We start from the raw sequence: 15,208 nt of genomic DNA on the forward strand, positions 1-15,208 counted from the left end.
GTGCGCAAATGAGGTAGGATAAGGTAGGTAAGGAAATAAATTTGCCAAGGTGGCGAAGTAATTACAATATAGCAATTAAACACTGGAATGGTAGATGTGCAGAAGAGGAATGTGCAAGTAGAGATACTGGGGTGCTTAGGAGCAAAATAAATAAATATAGTGTGGGGATGAGGTAGTTGGATGGGCTATTTACAGATGGGCTATGTACAGGTGCAGTGATCTGTGAGCTGCTCTGACAGCTGGTGCTTAAAGCTAGTGAGGGAGATATGAGTCTCCAGCTTCAGTGATTTTTGCAGTTCGTTCCAGTCATTGGCAGCAGAGAACTGGAAGGAGAGGCGGCCAAAGGAAGAATTGGCTTTGGGGGTGACCAGTAAGATATACCTGCTGGAGCGCATGCTATGAGTGGGTGCTGCTATGGTGACCAGTGAGCTGAGATAAGGCGGGGCTTTACCTAGCAGAGACTTGTAGATGACCTGGAGCCAGTGGGTTTGGCGACGAGTATGAAGCGAGGGCCAGCCAACGAGAACGTACAAGTCGCGGTGGTGGGTAGTATATGGGGCTTTTGTGACAAAACGGATGGCACTGTGATAGACTGCATCCAATTTGTTGAGTAGAGTGTTAGAGGCTATTTTGTAAATTACATCGCCGAAGTCAAGGATCGGTAGGATGGTCAGTTTTATGAGGGTATGTTTGGCAGCCTGAGTGAAGGGTGCTTTGTTGTGAAATAGGAAGCCGATTCTAGATTTAATTTTGGATTGGAGATGCTTAATGTGAGTCTGGAAGGAGAGTTTACAGTCTAACCTGACACCTAGGTATTTGTAGTTGTCCACATATTCTAAGTCAGAACCATCCAGAGTAATGATGCTGGACGGGCGGGCAGGTGCGGGCAGCGATCGGTTGAAGAGCATGCATTTAATTTTACTTGCATTTAAGAGCAGTTGGAGGCCACGGAAGGAGTGTTGTATGGCATTGAAGCTTGTCTGGAGGTTAGTTAACACAGTGTCCAAAGAAGGGCCAGAGGTATACAGAATGTGTCATCTGCGTAGAGGTGGATCAGAGAATCACCAGCAGCAAGAGTGACATTATTGATGTATATAGAGAAGAGAGTCTGCCTGAGAATTGAACCCTGTGGCACCCCCATAGAGACTGCCAGAGGTCCGGACAACAGGCCCTCCGATTTGACACACTGAACTCTATCATAGAAGTAGTTGGTGAACCAGGCGAGGCAATCATTTGAGAAACCAATGCTGTTGAGTCTGCTGATAAGAATGTGGTGATTGACAGAGTCGAAAGCCTCGGCCAGGTCGATAAATACGGCTGCACAGTAATGTCTCTTATCGATGGCGGTTATGATATCGTTTAGGAACTTGAGTGTGGCTGAGGCACCCATGACCAGCTCTGAAACCAGATTGCATAGCGGAGAATGTACGGTGGGATTCGAAATGGTCTGTTTCTTAACTTTGCTTTCGAAGACCTTAGAAAGGCAGGGTAGGATAGATATAGGTCTGTCGTAGTTTGTGTCTAGAGAATCTCCCCCTTTGCAGAGGGGGATGACCGCGGCAGCTTTCCAATCTTTGAGAATCTCAGAGGATACGAAAGAGAGGTTGAACAGGCTAGTAATAGGGGTTGCAACAATTTCCGCAGATAATTTTAGAAAGAGAGGGTCCAGATTGTCTAGTCCGGCTGATTTGTAGGGGTCCAGATTTTGCAGCTCTTTCAGAACATCAGCTATCTGGATTTGGGTGAAGGAGAAATTGGGAGGCTTGGGCGAGTTGCTGTGGGGGGTGCAGGGCTGTTGACCGGGGTTGGGGTAGCCAGGTGGAAAGCATGGCCAGCTGTAGAAAAATGCTTATTGAATTTCTCAATTATAGTTGATTTATTGGTGGTGACAGTGTTTCCTAGCCTCAGTGCAGTGGGCTGCTGGGAGGAGGTGCTCTTATTCTCCATGGACTTTACAGTGTCCCAGAACGTTTTTGAGTTTGTGCTACATTATGCAAATTTCTGCTTGAAAAAGCTAGCCTTAGCTTCCCTAACTGCCTGTGTATATTTGTTCCTAACTTTGCATATCGTGGGGGCTGTTCGATGCTAACGCAGAACGCCACAGGATGGTTTTGTGCTGGTCAAGGGCAGTCACGTCTGGACAGAACCAAGGGCTATGTCTGTTCCTGTTTCTATATTTTTTTAATGGGGCATGCTTATTTAAGATGGTGAGGAAGGCACTTTTAAAGAATAAACAGGCATCCTCTACTGACGGATGAGGTCAGACGGATGAGGTATCCTTCCAGGATACCCGGGCCAGGTCGGTTAGAAAGCCTGCTTGCTGAAGTTTTTTAGTGATTTTTTGACAGTGATGAGGGAAGGTCGTTTAACCCCAGACCCATTACGGATGCAGGCAATGAGGCAGTGATCGCTGAGATCTTAGTTGAAAATGCCAGAGGTGTATTTGGAGGGCAAGTTGGTTAGGATGATATCTATGAGGGTGCCCGTGTTTACGGATTTGGGGTTGTACCTGGTCGGTTCATTGATAATTTGTGTGAGATTGAGGCTATCAAGCTTAGATTGTAGGATGGCTGGGGCGTTAAGCATGTCCCAGTTTAGGTCACCTAGCAGCACAAGCTTAGAAAATAAATGGGGGGCAATTAATTCACATGTGGTGTCGAGGGCACAGCTGGGGCCAGAAGGTGGTCTATAGCAAGCGGCAACGGTGATAGACTTGTTTCTGTAAAGGTAGATTTTTTTAAAAGTAGTAGCTCGAATTGTTTGGTTACAGACCTGGAAAATAAGACAGAACTCTGCAGGCTATCTCTGCAGTATATTGCAACATCGCCCCCAATGGAAGTTCTGTATTGTTGGAGAATGTTTGGTAGTCTTCCTAAGCCAGGATTCAGACACGGCCTGGACATCCGGGTTGGCAGAGTGTGCTAAAGCAGTGAAAAAAACAGAGGGGTCCAAGTCCAATTGGCAAAATAGGTATAGTGGCCCAAGAAATTGGCCGATGGATCTATTCAGCTAACAGTCCAATATGCTCTAGACAGCTAGCGGTCTGCGGCTAGCAGGCTAGCAGATTGGAATTCAAGGGACTTTGCAACAGAGGGGCCTGTTGGGGGGGGGGGAAACACGGGCAGATTCCGTCGGTTGTCCAGCCATGATGTTAAGCAGGGCCCAGGCCAATTGGCAAAATAGGTATAGTGGCCTGAGAAATTGGCCGACGGGCCTATTAGCTAACAGTCCGATATGCTCTAGACAGCTAGCGGGCCACGGCTAATAGGCTAGCAGATGGGCATTCAGGGGACGTCGCGGCGTAGGGGCCAGTTGAGTACCCCCTCGAGCAGATTACGTCAGTAGTCCAGTCTTGAAGGATCGATGGTGTTCCATACCCCGTACCGGCAGTAGAAGGGGTCCGGGTATTGTAGCCCAGGAGTGTCTGATGGGCCTCTTCAGCTAGCCGGGGGATGGGCCTAGCATGGGCTAGCTCCAGGCTAATTGGTGCTTGCTTCGGGACAGAGACGTTAGCTAGGAGTGGCCACTCGGACAGCAGTTAGATAGCTCCGATGATCCAGGTGAAAAGGTTCAGAGCTTGCGGTAGGAATCCGGGGATATGGAGAAAAAATAGGTCCGGTATGCTCTGGTTTGAATCGCGTTGTACAAACTAGCGAGAGCTTTCCGAGCTAACGATTAGCTGATGACCACTAGCAGTGGTTAGCTGACTACTAGCTAGTAGCTAGTGAGCTGGCTAGCATCTGTTGGGATATGAGACAGCTTGTCTGTTGAAACATTGGACATTACATTTTTGTATCTGAGCGGCTCTCCTCTATTTTCAAGTTTTCCACTCCGATAGCCAGAACCTCACCTAAATAGGTGTGCATTTTTTCCCCCTCTAGATTACCTTCAGGGTTACCTACGTCCCCTCACACTTTTGGGGTTTGTAGAGCAAAATGGAGAACACCATTGTGTTCGTGAAAGTCTGTTGGCCAAACCATTGGGACGCTACATACGTTTTTGTGAGAAGAACGATTTTCTTATGGTCTGACAAACACTACTGTAGCTCGGCCACCTTCCACCACAGATACAGAAGGCCAACATAGGCGGATTTGCTGGATTGAGACAGCCAATGCTAGCTTAAACTGATGGGGATTTTGTTGTTGTTACTTAGACTCTTAAGGATTTTAAAGAAGGATTTTATGTGGATTGTGTATGTGTGCCATTCAGAGGGTGAATGGGCAAGTCAAAATATTTAAGTGCCTTTTGAACTGGGTATGGTAGATGGTGCCAGGTGCGCTGGTTTGAGTGTGTCAAGAACTGCAACGCTGCTGGGTTTTTCACACTCAACAGTTTCCCATGTGTATCAAGAATGGTCCACCACCCAAAGGACATCCAGCCAATTTGACACAACTGTGGGAAGCATTGGAGTCAACATGGGCCAGCATCCCTGTGGAACGCTTTCAACAGCTTGTAGAGTCACAGCCACAACGAATTGAGGCTGTTCTGACGGAAATAGGCGGTGTAACTGTAAGGACCGACGCTGGGAGACGAGAAGCAAGTACAGGGAGTGAACATTTAATGGATAATAGACCAGAGACAAACAAGGACAGCATCTGGACAGGGGAAAATGTAACAACATCAATGCTGACACGGGGATCAAACTGAGGAGCAGACAGATATAGGGGCGATCAACAAAGCATTTGAGTCCAATATTGTGCAGATGTACGTAGTGATGGTGACATGTGTGCGTAATGATGGGCAGCCTGGCACCCTCGAGCGCCAGAGATGGGAAGCGGGAGCAGGCGTGACAGTAACACAATATTACGAAGGTGATTTGAATGTTTTACAGTGTATGTTAAATGGATGCAAAGAGAGCACCAGCTGTTCCAGACGACTGTGTGATCACGCTCTCTGTAGCCAATGTGAGCAAGACCTTTAAACAGGTCAACATTCACAAGGACGCAGGGCCAGACCGATTACCAGGATGTGTACTCGGAGAATGTGTGGACCGACTGGCAAGTGACTTCACTGACATTTTCAACCTGTAATACCTACATGTTTCAAGCAGACCACCATAGTCCCTGCGCCCAAGAAAGCGAAGGTAACCTGCCTAAATGACTACCGAGCCGTAGCACTTACGTCGGCAGCCATTAAGTGGTTTGAAAGGCTGGTCATGACTCACATTAACACCATCATCCCAGAAACCCTAGACCCATTAACATCAGTGGGGCTGTAGTAGAGCGGGTCGAGAGTTCCTTGGTCCTCATATCACCAACAAACTATCACATCAAGACAATCATGAAGAGAACACGACAAAACCTTTCCCCCTCAGGAGACTTGGCATGGGTCCCCAGATCCTCAAAAGATTCTATAGCTGCACCACCGAGAGCATACTGACCGGTTTCATCACCGCCTGGTATGGCAAGTCCTCGGCATCTGACCATAAGGCACTACAGAGAGTAGTGCGTACGGCCCAGTACATCACTGGGGCAAAGCTTCCTGCCATCCAGGACCTACAGTGCCTTCGGAAAGTATTCAGACCCCTGACTTTTTCCACATTTTGCTACGTTACAGCCTTATTTTAAAATCTATTAAATATAACATTTTGCTCAGCAATCTACACACACTACCCCATAATGACAAAGTGAAAATAGGTTTTTTGAAATGTTTGCAAATGTATATAAGAACACTACAAATAAATACATTATTTACATAAGTATTCAGACCCTTTGCTATGACACTTGAAATTGAGCTCAGGTGCATCCTGCATAAAATGCATTTAGCTCACTGGACAGCTTGCGGCTGTGTTTTCCTTTGTAGTCCTTAATAGTTTGCAAGCCCTGCCATACACGACGAGCGTCAAAGCTGTCAAAGTAGTAGCATTCAATCTTACTCCTGTATTAACAATTTGCCTGATTTGGTGGTTCATCTGAGGGCATAGCGGAATTTCTTATGTGTCCAGATTAGTTTCCCGCTCCTTGAAAGCGACAGCTCTAGCCTTTAGCTCGATGCGCATGTTGCCTGTAATCCATGGTTTCTGGTTGGGATATGTACGCACTGTCCTCGTGGGGACAACGTCGTCGATTCACTTATTGATGAAGCTGGTGACTGAGGTGGTATACTTCTCAATGCCGTTGGATGAGTCCCGGAACATATTCCACTCTGTGCTAGCAAAACAGTCCTGTAGCGTAGCATCCACATGCGTCATTTCAGTAATGAGCGAGTCACTGGTACTTCCTGCTTATGTTTTTGCTTGTGAGCAGGAATCAGCAGGATAGAATTATGGTCAGAGTTTCCAAATGGAGGGTGGGGGGGTTTTGTATGCATCTCTGTGTGGAGTACATGTGGTCTAGACTTTTTTTTTTTTTTCCTCAGAAGGCACATGTTACAAAGTGGTAGAAATGAGGTAAAACGGATGTAACTTTGCCTGCATTAAAGTTCCCGGCCACTAGGAGAGCCACTTCTTGAGGAGCATTTTCTTGTTTGCTTATGGCCATATACAGCTCGTTGGGTGCGGTCTTAGTGCCAGCATCGGTTTGTGGTGGTAAATAGACGGCTATGAATAATATAGATGAGAACTCTCTTGGTAGACAGTGTGATCTACAGCTTATCATGAGGTACTCCACCTCAGGCGAGCAATACCTTGAGACTTCTTTAATATTAAACATTGTGCACCAGCTGTTATTGACAAATAGACACACATCCACCCCTCATTACCAGATGTTCTGTCCTGCCGCTGGATAACCCAGCCAGCTCTTTATTATCTGTGTCGTCTTTCACAACTCGGTGAAACATAAGATATTTTAAAAAACGTATGTCCCGCTGGTGGGATAGTCTTGAACGGAGATCATCCAGTTTATTCTCCAATGATTGTATGTTGGCCAATAGAACCGATGGTAGAGGCGGGTTACCCCGATCTCTGCCTCCTGTATTTCTGTCTTTACGTGAATGACGGCGATTTGGGCCTGGTCTCAGGGAAGCAGTATATCCTTCACGTCAGATTCATTAAAGAAAACAATCTTTGTCCAGTTCGAGTTGAGTAATCGCTTTTCTGATGTCCAGCAGCTCTTTTCGGTCATAAGAGACGGCAGCAGCAAAATTATGTACAAAATACATTACAAACAATGTGAAAACAAATAAATAGCACAGTTGGTAAAGAGCCCCTAAAACGGCAGCCATCCCCTCCGGCACCATTATCTGTAGATAGATGTAGGTGTGCTGCTGTTTCCCTGGTAACCGTCGGTAATCATGGTGTTTTTCTCATCTCCTAGGTTACCTGTCGAGGAACTACACCGAGCAGGCGGGCGACGGCGACTTCCTGTCGGTCCACTGCCCGCCCCGCACCACCATCGCTATCCAATCGGCTTTCTATGGCAGGGGTGGCCCCTTCCACCCCCAGCAGGGCCCGTCCTACCACAGACCCACCCTTTTAGGGACACTCCCACTGGAGGATGACTTGCATTGTTACATGTCCACAGCACTACAGGTAACTGCCCTTCCCTCCATACACACTTACTTCTCTAGAACAGTAACAAAGGTCATGAAATAATGGTCATCTGCTGGTATTGACATTCGTGGGTGATTTTCCCAAAGCCTTGTAGCAAAATGTGCAAAGGTGACACCCAAGAAACACCCACTTCAAACCACACCCCCAAGCCAACTCGCATTTGGCTCCTGTCATGGCCGCTCCTGTCATGGCCACCAGCATTTCTTGAGGAGCAAGACAAAAAACGAGGTGACATTCCCCTTTTAAGAGCCTCATGTTAGAAAGCTATTGTGCATCTCTGCTGCTTTTTCTAGATAGTCCTCTGTGGAGTGGCATACAGTATACAGCACAGCCTGAAAAACTGCCTTCTTGGAAGTCCTCTTTTTAATGGCTGTGTAATGTCATAAAGTCTTCTCCCGCTCCTCACCATATACAAAAAAAATGGTCTATATCGGTACCGCTTCAGGATCCTATTCAATAATGCATTTTCATTTTCATTGTTAACAAAAAAATTCTGAGACCCACATGTAGGTTGGCATAGCTCAGAGCAAACGTGGAGCCCATCAATGTTCCATTCGTTTGGAGGTAGTATTCATCATCAAGCCTGAAATAGTTATACGTCAAAACATATTCAGCCAGCTCTAAAATAAAGTTTATTGGTCGGTATTCATCCGTATGTCGGTCTCTTAGGTAGTGAGCTAGGGTTGCCAGACCCACCGCGTGGGGAATGCTGGAGTACAGACTCTCGACATCTAATGTGAGCAGAATTCTATTAATCCGTTATTGGTGAGATCTTGGTTATAAATTCTTTCACATATGATGGCAATGATTGCACATGAGATTTTATGAAGGAGTCTACAAAGTTTGATACCAAGTCTAGATTTAACCTTAGCCTGCAGCTTTGAAATGTGCTGAGAAAAGGACAGTGTACCATCAAGCCATACTTCCGGTAATTGTATGAGGTTACTACCTCAAACTCTAAACCCTCAGAGGTAGTAGGCACAACGGTGGAGGAGGCGGGGGCCACGTGACCTTTTGTAGAGGTGTTCAGAACTCAAAATCTGGGGAGGGGCCAGCTGAGTATAAGACTCAACTGAGCTCTGTTGTTGATGGAAATTGAGAAGAGCATGGGACCTAGGATCGTGCCTTGGGGTACTCCCTTGGTGACAGGCAGTGGCTGAGACAGCAGATGTTCTGACTTCACACATTGCACTCTTTGAGAGAGGTAGACGCATCGCAACTGCAGGTTAGCATAGGCTACTTTGTAGTAAGCATTTAATTGAGAAGGTTTTTGAGAAAGCCTTTCCATCTACCAGAATACGGTTGTCTTTAGGGTTGGGCGATATCCAGATTTTCATATCGTCATACCGTCCTTTCCTTATCTTGGGATTAACGGTATTACTGATTTAGTACACAAAGGGGTGTCAAAAAAAAAGAAGCCCATTGGGCATCTATTACCAGAATGCAATTAATAGCGAGTTTCTGTGGAGCCTGTTAGGTAAATATGTCAATGAACACAAACAAAAATAAAATAATTGTAAAGACAGACAATCCAGCTCATAAATGTATACATAGCTAACGAATGTCATTTGGGGGGAGTTTGGATATTTACAAGCAAATGTGAACAAGAGACATTGTGCAAATGAACCATGTTTGGATGCGTGCTTGTCTGAAGGAAGAACAGTCCTGGTCCTGGAGCAGCATGTGTGTCTGTGTGGAGTCTTCCTGCTCTGCTCGGAGAAGATGGGGGAGGAGCAGATGGACTGAGAACGGAGAGTAGAAAAAAACGCAAGGAAATCAAGATATCCTACAGATAACTCATCCAAAGGGCTTTGACTTCTCAAACACGGCAGAAAGCTTACACAATATGATGCCCCATCACCTTATTAATTCAGCCACTTACTAGCAAACAATTTCATTTAAAAAAATGCTTGATCTAATAAAGCAAATGTTGATTTGTAAAAAAATATTTGCTAGCAAGTTAAACGCCGGAAAAAAGGACAAACGGCATAAGAAATATCTTTCTGTGTTTGTGTAAATGCTGGCCTAAAATGCTTATTGCAATTTCTGCTTGGCATCAGACACATTTTCTGCTTCAGTTGCACTTCTCCACTAGATGAGAATTCACAAATGGGTATTCTATCAACAGACAGCTCTCTGACTGATGTATAGCTACTTTTCCCAGGTACATTTCTAGGTGTAGCCAGACTACTTTTCTCCGGTAAAATGTAAGATTAACTTTATTTTCTGCTGAATATGTTCCTTCTTGGAAGGAAAACTATAGTTGCAAGTCCCTGATCACTCGATTGAAACAAAACAACACTATTGCCTTTCAATATAAGAGGCATCACCTGTCAACACACAGCTGGACTCACCTGCTCCCACTTTCTCACGTTGTGCTGTTTACAAACATGTGCCTGGGTCTGCTGTTCTGGGGAAATAAGCTTCATCATGTAAAATAATGTGAAGTGGAATGAAGAACGCAATCTGCTTTATCTCCTGTTGTATTGCACAAGTTGACTACAGGTATTTACTTAAAAAGTAGCGACAAATATTAAGATGCATTGAAAAACCGTCAAATAGCCTCAACGGTATTGATGGTATTGAAAAGAAAAATCCTGTGGCTATTTCCAAATAGCCCAGTATGTACGGTATACTGCCCAAGCCCTAGTTGTCATTACATTAGCATCATCGCTAACGGCTACACAAAGTGGTAGACACATGCTCCAACACAGGAAAGAAAATGTCATTAAACATCACAACCTTGCTGCTGTTGTCATTACATTAGCATCATCGCTAACGGCTACACAAAGTGGTAGTCATAGCTCTATGTCTGTAGGCATGGTTAGGGACATCCTCACACACACAGTGCTTTAACATAGTGTTTTTTACTTACATATTTGACACGTTCATTTATACAGTAATTATTATTCAACATGTCCCCACCTGGGATTTGAACTCACAACCTCTTGGTTCACAATACTCAGATCTTCCCGCCACACCAACATGTTCATGTCAGGTATCGCTTAATCGGACTATTCTCATCATTGGGCTTTCAGTATAGTTGTCTGATGTTGGTGAGGCGTGTTAACCTGTTTTAAAGCACTCCTGACTCACTATGATCAATAAAATAGTTTTATTGAGTGTACTTTTAACAGAGCTGAGATAGAATTCAAACTGCATTCAACCTATTGCTTACACCTATCAACTTGTTTCAGTATGTTCCTAGGGAGGAGAGGTTAGGGTTTTTCCGGACAGGGCCTAGCTATTGTGGCCCAATAAGCACATGCCCTAAAAAAGATCCCTTATCGGGACAGTGGTTAGGGCGTTCGTCATTGTTGATAGTGGCCTGGCTTCGAAACCCGCTCAGAGTCACCCTACTCTCACATTCTCAGCAATCGAATATCATTACAACACACCTACTTGCTCTAATTCAAATGTGTTTCTCAATGATATGGTATGGATTTCAAAAAGTTGATTGAGTTCTCTTTGGGTTGCTCAGCTATATAGAACTAATAAATACTGATCATTTATGAGGTAGTGGAAATGTGGTCATAATTTGTGCTCAAGGGGAAATCTTACAGATTCCTATATTTCAATGAGAAACTAATTTTAATTAGATCAGATAGGTGTGTTGTAACTGTTGACAAATAATTACATTAACGTATTTTGCTAAGAATGTGAGAGCATAGCAATTCCTCTAGTGGATCTCAAACCCAGGCCACCAGCAGCAATGATGAACTCACTAACCACTGTCCCAATAAGGAATATCTCTAGGACATGTGCTTATTGGGCCAGTATAGTTTGGCTCTGTCCTGCCCAGAATAAACCCTACCCCTTCCTCCCTAGGCACTTGTGTAGATCTGAAACAACTTGATAGGTGGAAGGCTGTAAACGATAGGGTGAATGCAAATAAATCTCAGCTCTGTTAAAAGTACACTCAAGAAAAACTTGTATTGATCATAGTGATTCAGGAGTGCTTTAAAACAGGTTGACATGCCCCACCAACATTAGACAACTGTACTGAAAGCCCTTAAATTGCTGAAATAAGTCAATCAAATCATATTCATGATGAGAATAGTCAGATTAACCGATAGATGACACGGACATGGTGGAGTAGCAGGAAGATGGGAGGACCGTTCAAATCCCAGTGAGGACAGTAAATACTGTATAAACAAACATGCACAATGTAACCATGTTTGTCAAATATGTAAGATGAAAACACTTACACACCTCTTGTTTGTGTGAGTGTCCCTAACCTTGCCAACAGACAAAGAGCTATTAATGGATCAGTGGTTCGCCACTAACTTTTCCACAATAAAGCAGCTGGTTTGAATCCTTGTGATCCCCATTTCAACAGACATAAAACACTATGAAAACAGGTAGACATGATGTCACAAGCTGTTTTTTACCACTCTGTTCATTCTGGGGGTAGGATGTCACAAGCTGTTTTTTACCACTCTGTTCATTCTGGGGGTAGGATGTCACAAGCTGTTTTTTACCACTCTGTTCATTCTGGGGGTATGATGTCACAAGCTGTTTTTTACCACTCTGTTCATTCTGGGGGTAGGATGTCACAAGCTGTTTTTTACCACTCTGTTCATTCTGGGGGTATGATGTCACAAGCTGTTTTTTACCACTCTGTTCATTCTGGGGGTATGATGTCACAAGCTGTTTTTTACCACTCTGTTCATTCTGGGGGTAGGATGTCACAAGCTGTTTTTTACCACTCTGTTCATTCTGGGGGTATGATGTCACAAGCTGTTTTTTACCACTCTGTTCATTCTGGGGGTATGATGTCACAAGCTGTTTTTTACCACTCTGTTCATTCTGGGGGTAGGATGTCACAAGCTGTTTTTACCACTCTGTTCATTCTGGGGGTATGATGTCACAAGCTGTTTTTTACCACTCTGTTCATTCTGGGGGTAGGATGTCACAAGCTGTTTTTTACCACTCTGTTCATTCTGGGGGTATGATGTCACAAGCTGTTTTTTACCACTCTGTTCATTCTGGGGGTAGGATGTCACAAGCTGTTTTTTACCACTCTGTTCATTCTGGGGGTATGATGTCACAAGCTGTTTTTTACCACTCTGTTCATTCTGGGGGTATGATGTCACAAGCTGTTTTTTACCACTCTGTTCATTCTGGGGGTATGATGTCACAAGCTGTTTTTTACCACTCTGTTCATTCTGGGGGTATGATGTCACAAGCTGTTTTTTACCACTCTGTTCATTCTGGGGGTATGATGTCACAAGCTGTTTTTTACCACTCTGTTCATTCTGGGGGTATGATGTCACAAGCTGTTTTTTACCACTCTGTTCATTCTGGGGGTATGATGTCACAAGCTGTTTTTTACCACTCTGTTCATTCTGGGGGTATGATGTCACAAGCTGTTTTTTACCACTCTGTTCATTCTGGGGGTATGATGTCACAAGCTGTTTTTTACCACTCTGTTCATTCTGGGGGTATGATGTCACAAGCTGTTTTTTACCACTCTGTTCATTCTGGGGGTATGATGTCACAAGCTGTTTTTTACCACTCTGTTCATTCTGGGGGTATGATGTCACAAGCTGTTTTTTACCACTCTGTTCATTCTGGGGGTAGATGTCACAAGCTGTTTTTTACCACTCTGTTCATTCTGGGGTAGGATGTCACAAGCTGTTTTTTACCACTCTGTTCATTCTGGGGGTAGGATGTCACAAGCTGTTTTTTACCACTCTGTTCATTCTGGGGGTAGGATGTCACAAGCTGTTTTTTACCACTCTGTTCATTCTGGGGGTAGATGTCACAAGCTGTTTTTACCACTCACAAAGCTGTTTTTTACCACTCTGTTCATTCTGGGGGTATGATGTCACAAGCTGTTTTTTACCACTCTGTTCATTCTGGGGGTATGATGTCACAAGCTGTTTTTTACCACTCTGTTCATTCTGGGGGTATGATGTCACAAGCTGTTTTTTACCACTCTGTTCATTCTGGGGGTAGGATGTCACAAGCTGTTTTTTACCACTCTGTTCATTCTGGGGGTAGGATATGATGTCATTCTGGGGGTAGGATGTCACAAGCTGTTTTTTACCACTCTGTTCATTCTGGGGGTATGATGTCACAAGCTGTTTTTTACCACTCTGTTCATTCTGGGGGTAGGATGTCACAAGCTGTTTTTTACCACTCTGTTCATTCTGGGGGTAGGATGTCACAAGCTGTTTTTTACCACTCTGTTCATTCTGGGGGTATGATGTCACAAGCTGTTTTTTACCACTCTGTTCATTCTGGGGGTATGATGTCACAAGCTGTTTTTTACCACTCTGTTCATTCTGGGGGTATGATGTCACAAGCTGTTTTTTACCACTCTGTTCATTCTGGGGGTATGATGTCACAAGCTGTTTTTTACCACTCTGTTCATTCTGGGGGTATGATGTCACAAGCTGTTTTTTACCACTCTGTTCATTCTGGGGGTAGGATGTCACAAGCTGTTTTTTACCACTCTGTTCATTCTGGGGGTAGGATGTCACAAGCTGTTTTTTACCACTCTGTTCATTCTGGGGGTAGGATGTCACAAGCTGTTTTTTACCACTCTGTTCATTCTGGGGGTATGATGTCACAAGCTGTTTTTTACCACTCTGTTCATTCTGGGGGTATGATGTCACAAGCTGTTTTTTACCACTCTGTTCATTCTGGGGGTATGATGTCACAAGCTGTTTTTTACCACTCTGTTCATTCTGGGGTAGGATGTCACAAGCTGTTTTTTACCACTCTGTTCATTCTGGGGGTATGATGTCACAAGCTGTTTTTTACCACTCTGTTCATTCTGGGGGTATGATGTCACAAGCTGTTTTTTACCACTCTGTTCATTCTGGGGTATGATGTCACAAGCTGTTTTTTACCACTCTGTTCATTCTGGGGGTATGATGTCACAAGCTGTTTTTTACCACTCTGTTCATTCTGGGGGTATGATGTCACAAGTTTTTTTTTACCACTCTGTTCATTCTGGGGGTAGGATGTCACAAGCTGTTTTTTACCACTCTGTTCATTCTGGGGGTAGGATGTCACAAGCTGTTTTTTACCACTCTGTTCATTCTGGGGGTATGATGTCACAAGCTGTTTTTTACCACTCTGTTCATTCTGGGGTCGGATGTCACAAGCTGTTTTTTACCACTCTGTTCATTCTGGGGGTAGGATGTCACAAGCTGTTTTTTACCACTCTGTTCATTCTGGGGGTATGATGTCACAAGCTGTTTTTTACCACTCTGTTCATTCTGGGGGTATGATGTCACAAGCTGTTTTTACCACTCTGTTCATTCTGGGGGTATGATGTCACAAGCTGTTTTTTACCACTCTGTTCATTCTGGGGGTAGGATGTCACAAGCTGTTTTTTACCACTCTGTTCATTCTGGGGGTATGATGTCACAAGCTGTTTTTTCTAATATATCACATCCCTGGCCATTGTGTCTCCTTAATGAAGCGCGAAGACATGACATAAACGTCGGCAGCACACACCTGAAGAACACTGGGAGGTGGTCTCCTATATGTCTCTGTTTGTTTTAGTGGAACTCACAGCTCGAGTGCTAGCTTCGCCGGCGGTGGGCACCGTCCTACCCATCACAACTCCCAGTGCCACACTGTGGTCAATCATAAATAGGCACCTCCCAGCATAAGGGCGGCCCATGTCAACAGTGTGATGCGTTCTGGGGTGGAAATGACTGAACTCCTGCCTTTTTGTTATTTTTCAATAAACTTCCAGGG

The 15,208-nt window shown here is 44.5% G+C and overlaps 1 protein-coding gene across 1 annotated transcript in view; it reads left to right on the top strand.

Moving 5' to 3' along the window:
* The window catches only part of LOC112217389 (protein eva-1 homolog C-like), a 214,507-nt gene that overhangs the window by 48,860 nt on the left and 150,439 nt on the right, over nucleotides 1-15,208 (top strand). The window contains exon 2 of the mRNA XM_042300491.1: nucleotides 7,254-7,468. Within this exon, the coding sequence (XP_042156425.1) occupies nucleotides 7,254-7,468 (215 nt within the window). The remainder of the gene's footprint in view (nucleotides 1-7,253; nucleotides 7,469-15,208) is intronic.

The sequence above is a fragment of the Oncorhynchus tshawytscha genome, linkage group LG18 (genome assembly GCF_018296145.1).
Source record: "Oncorhynchus tshawytscha isolate Ot180627B linkage group LG18, Otsh_v2.0, whole genome shotgun sequence".
NCBI classification, from domain to species: domain Eukaryota; kingdom Metazoa; phylum Chordata; class Actinopteri; order Salmoniformes; family Salmonidae; genus Oncorhynchus; species Oncorhynchus tshawytscha.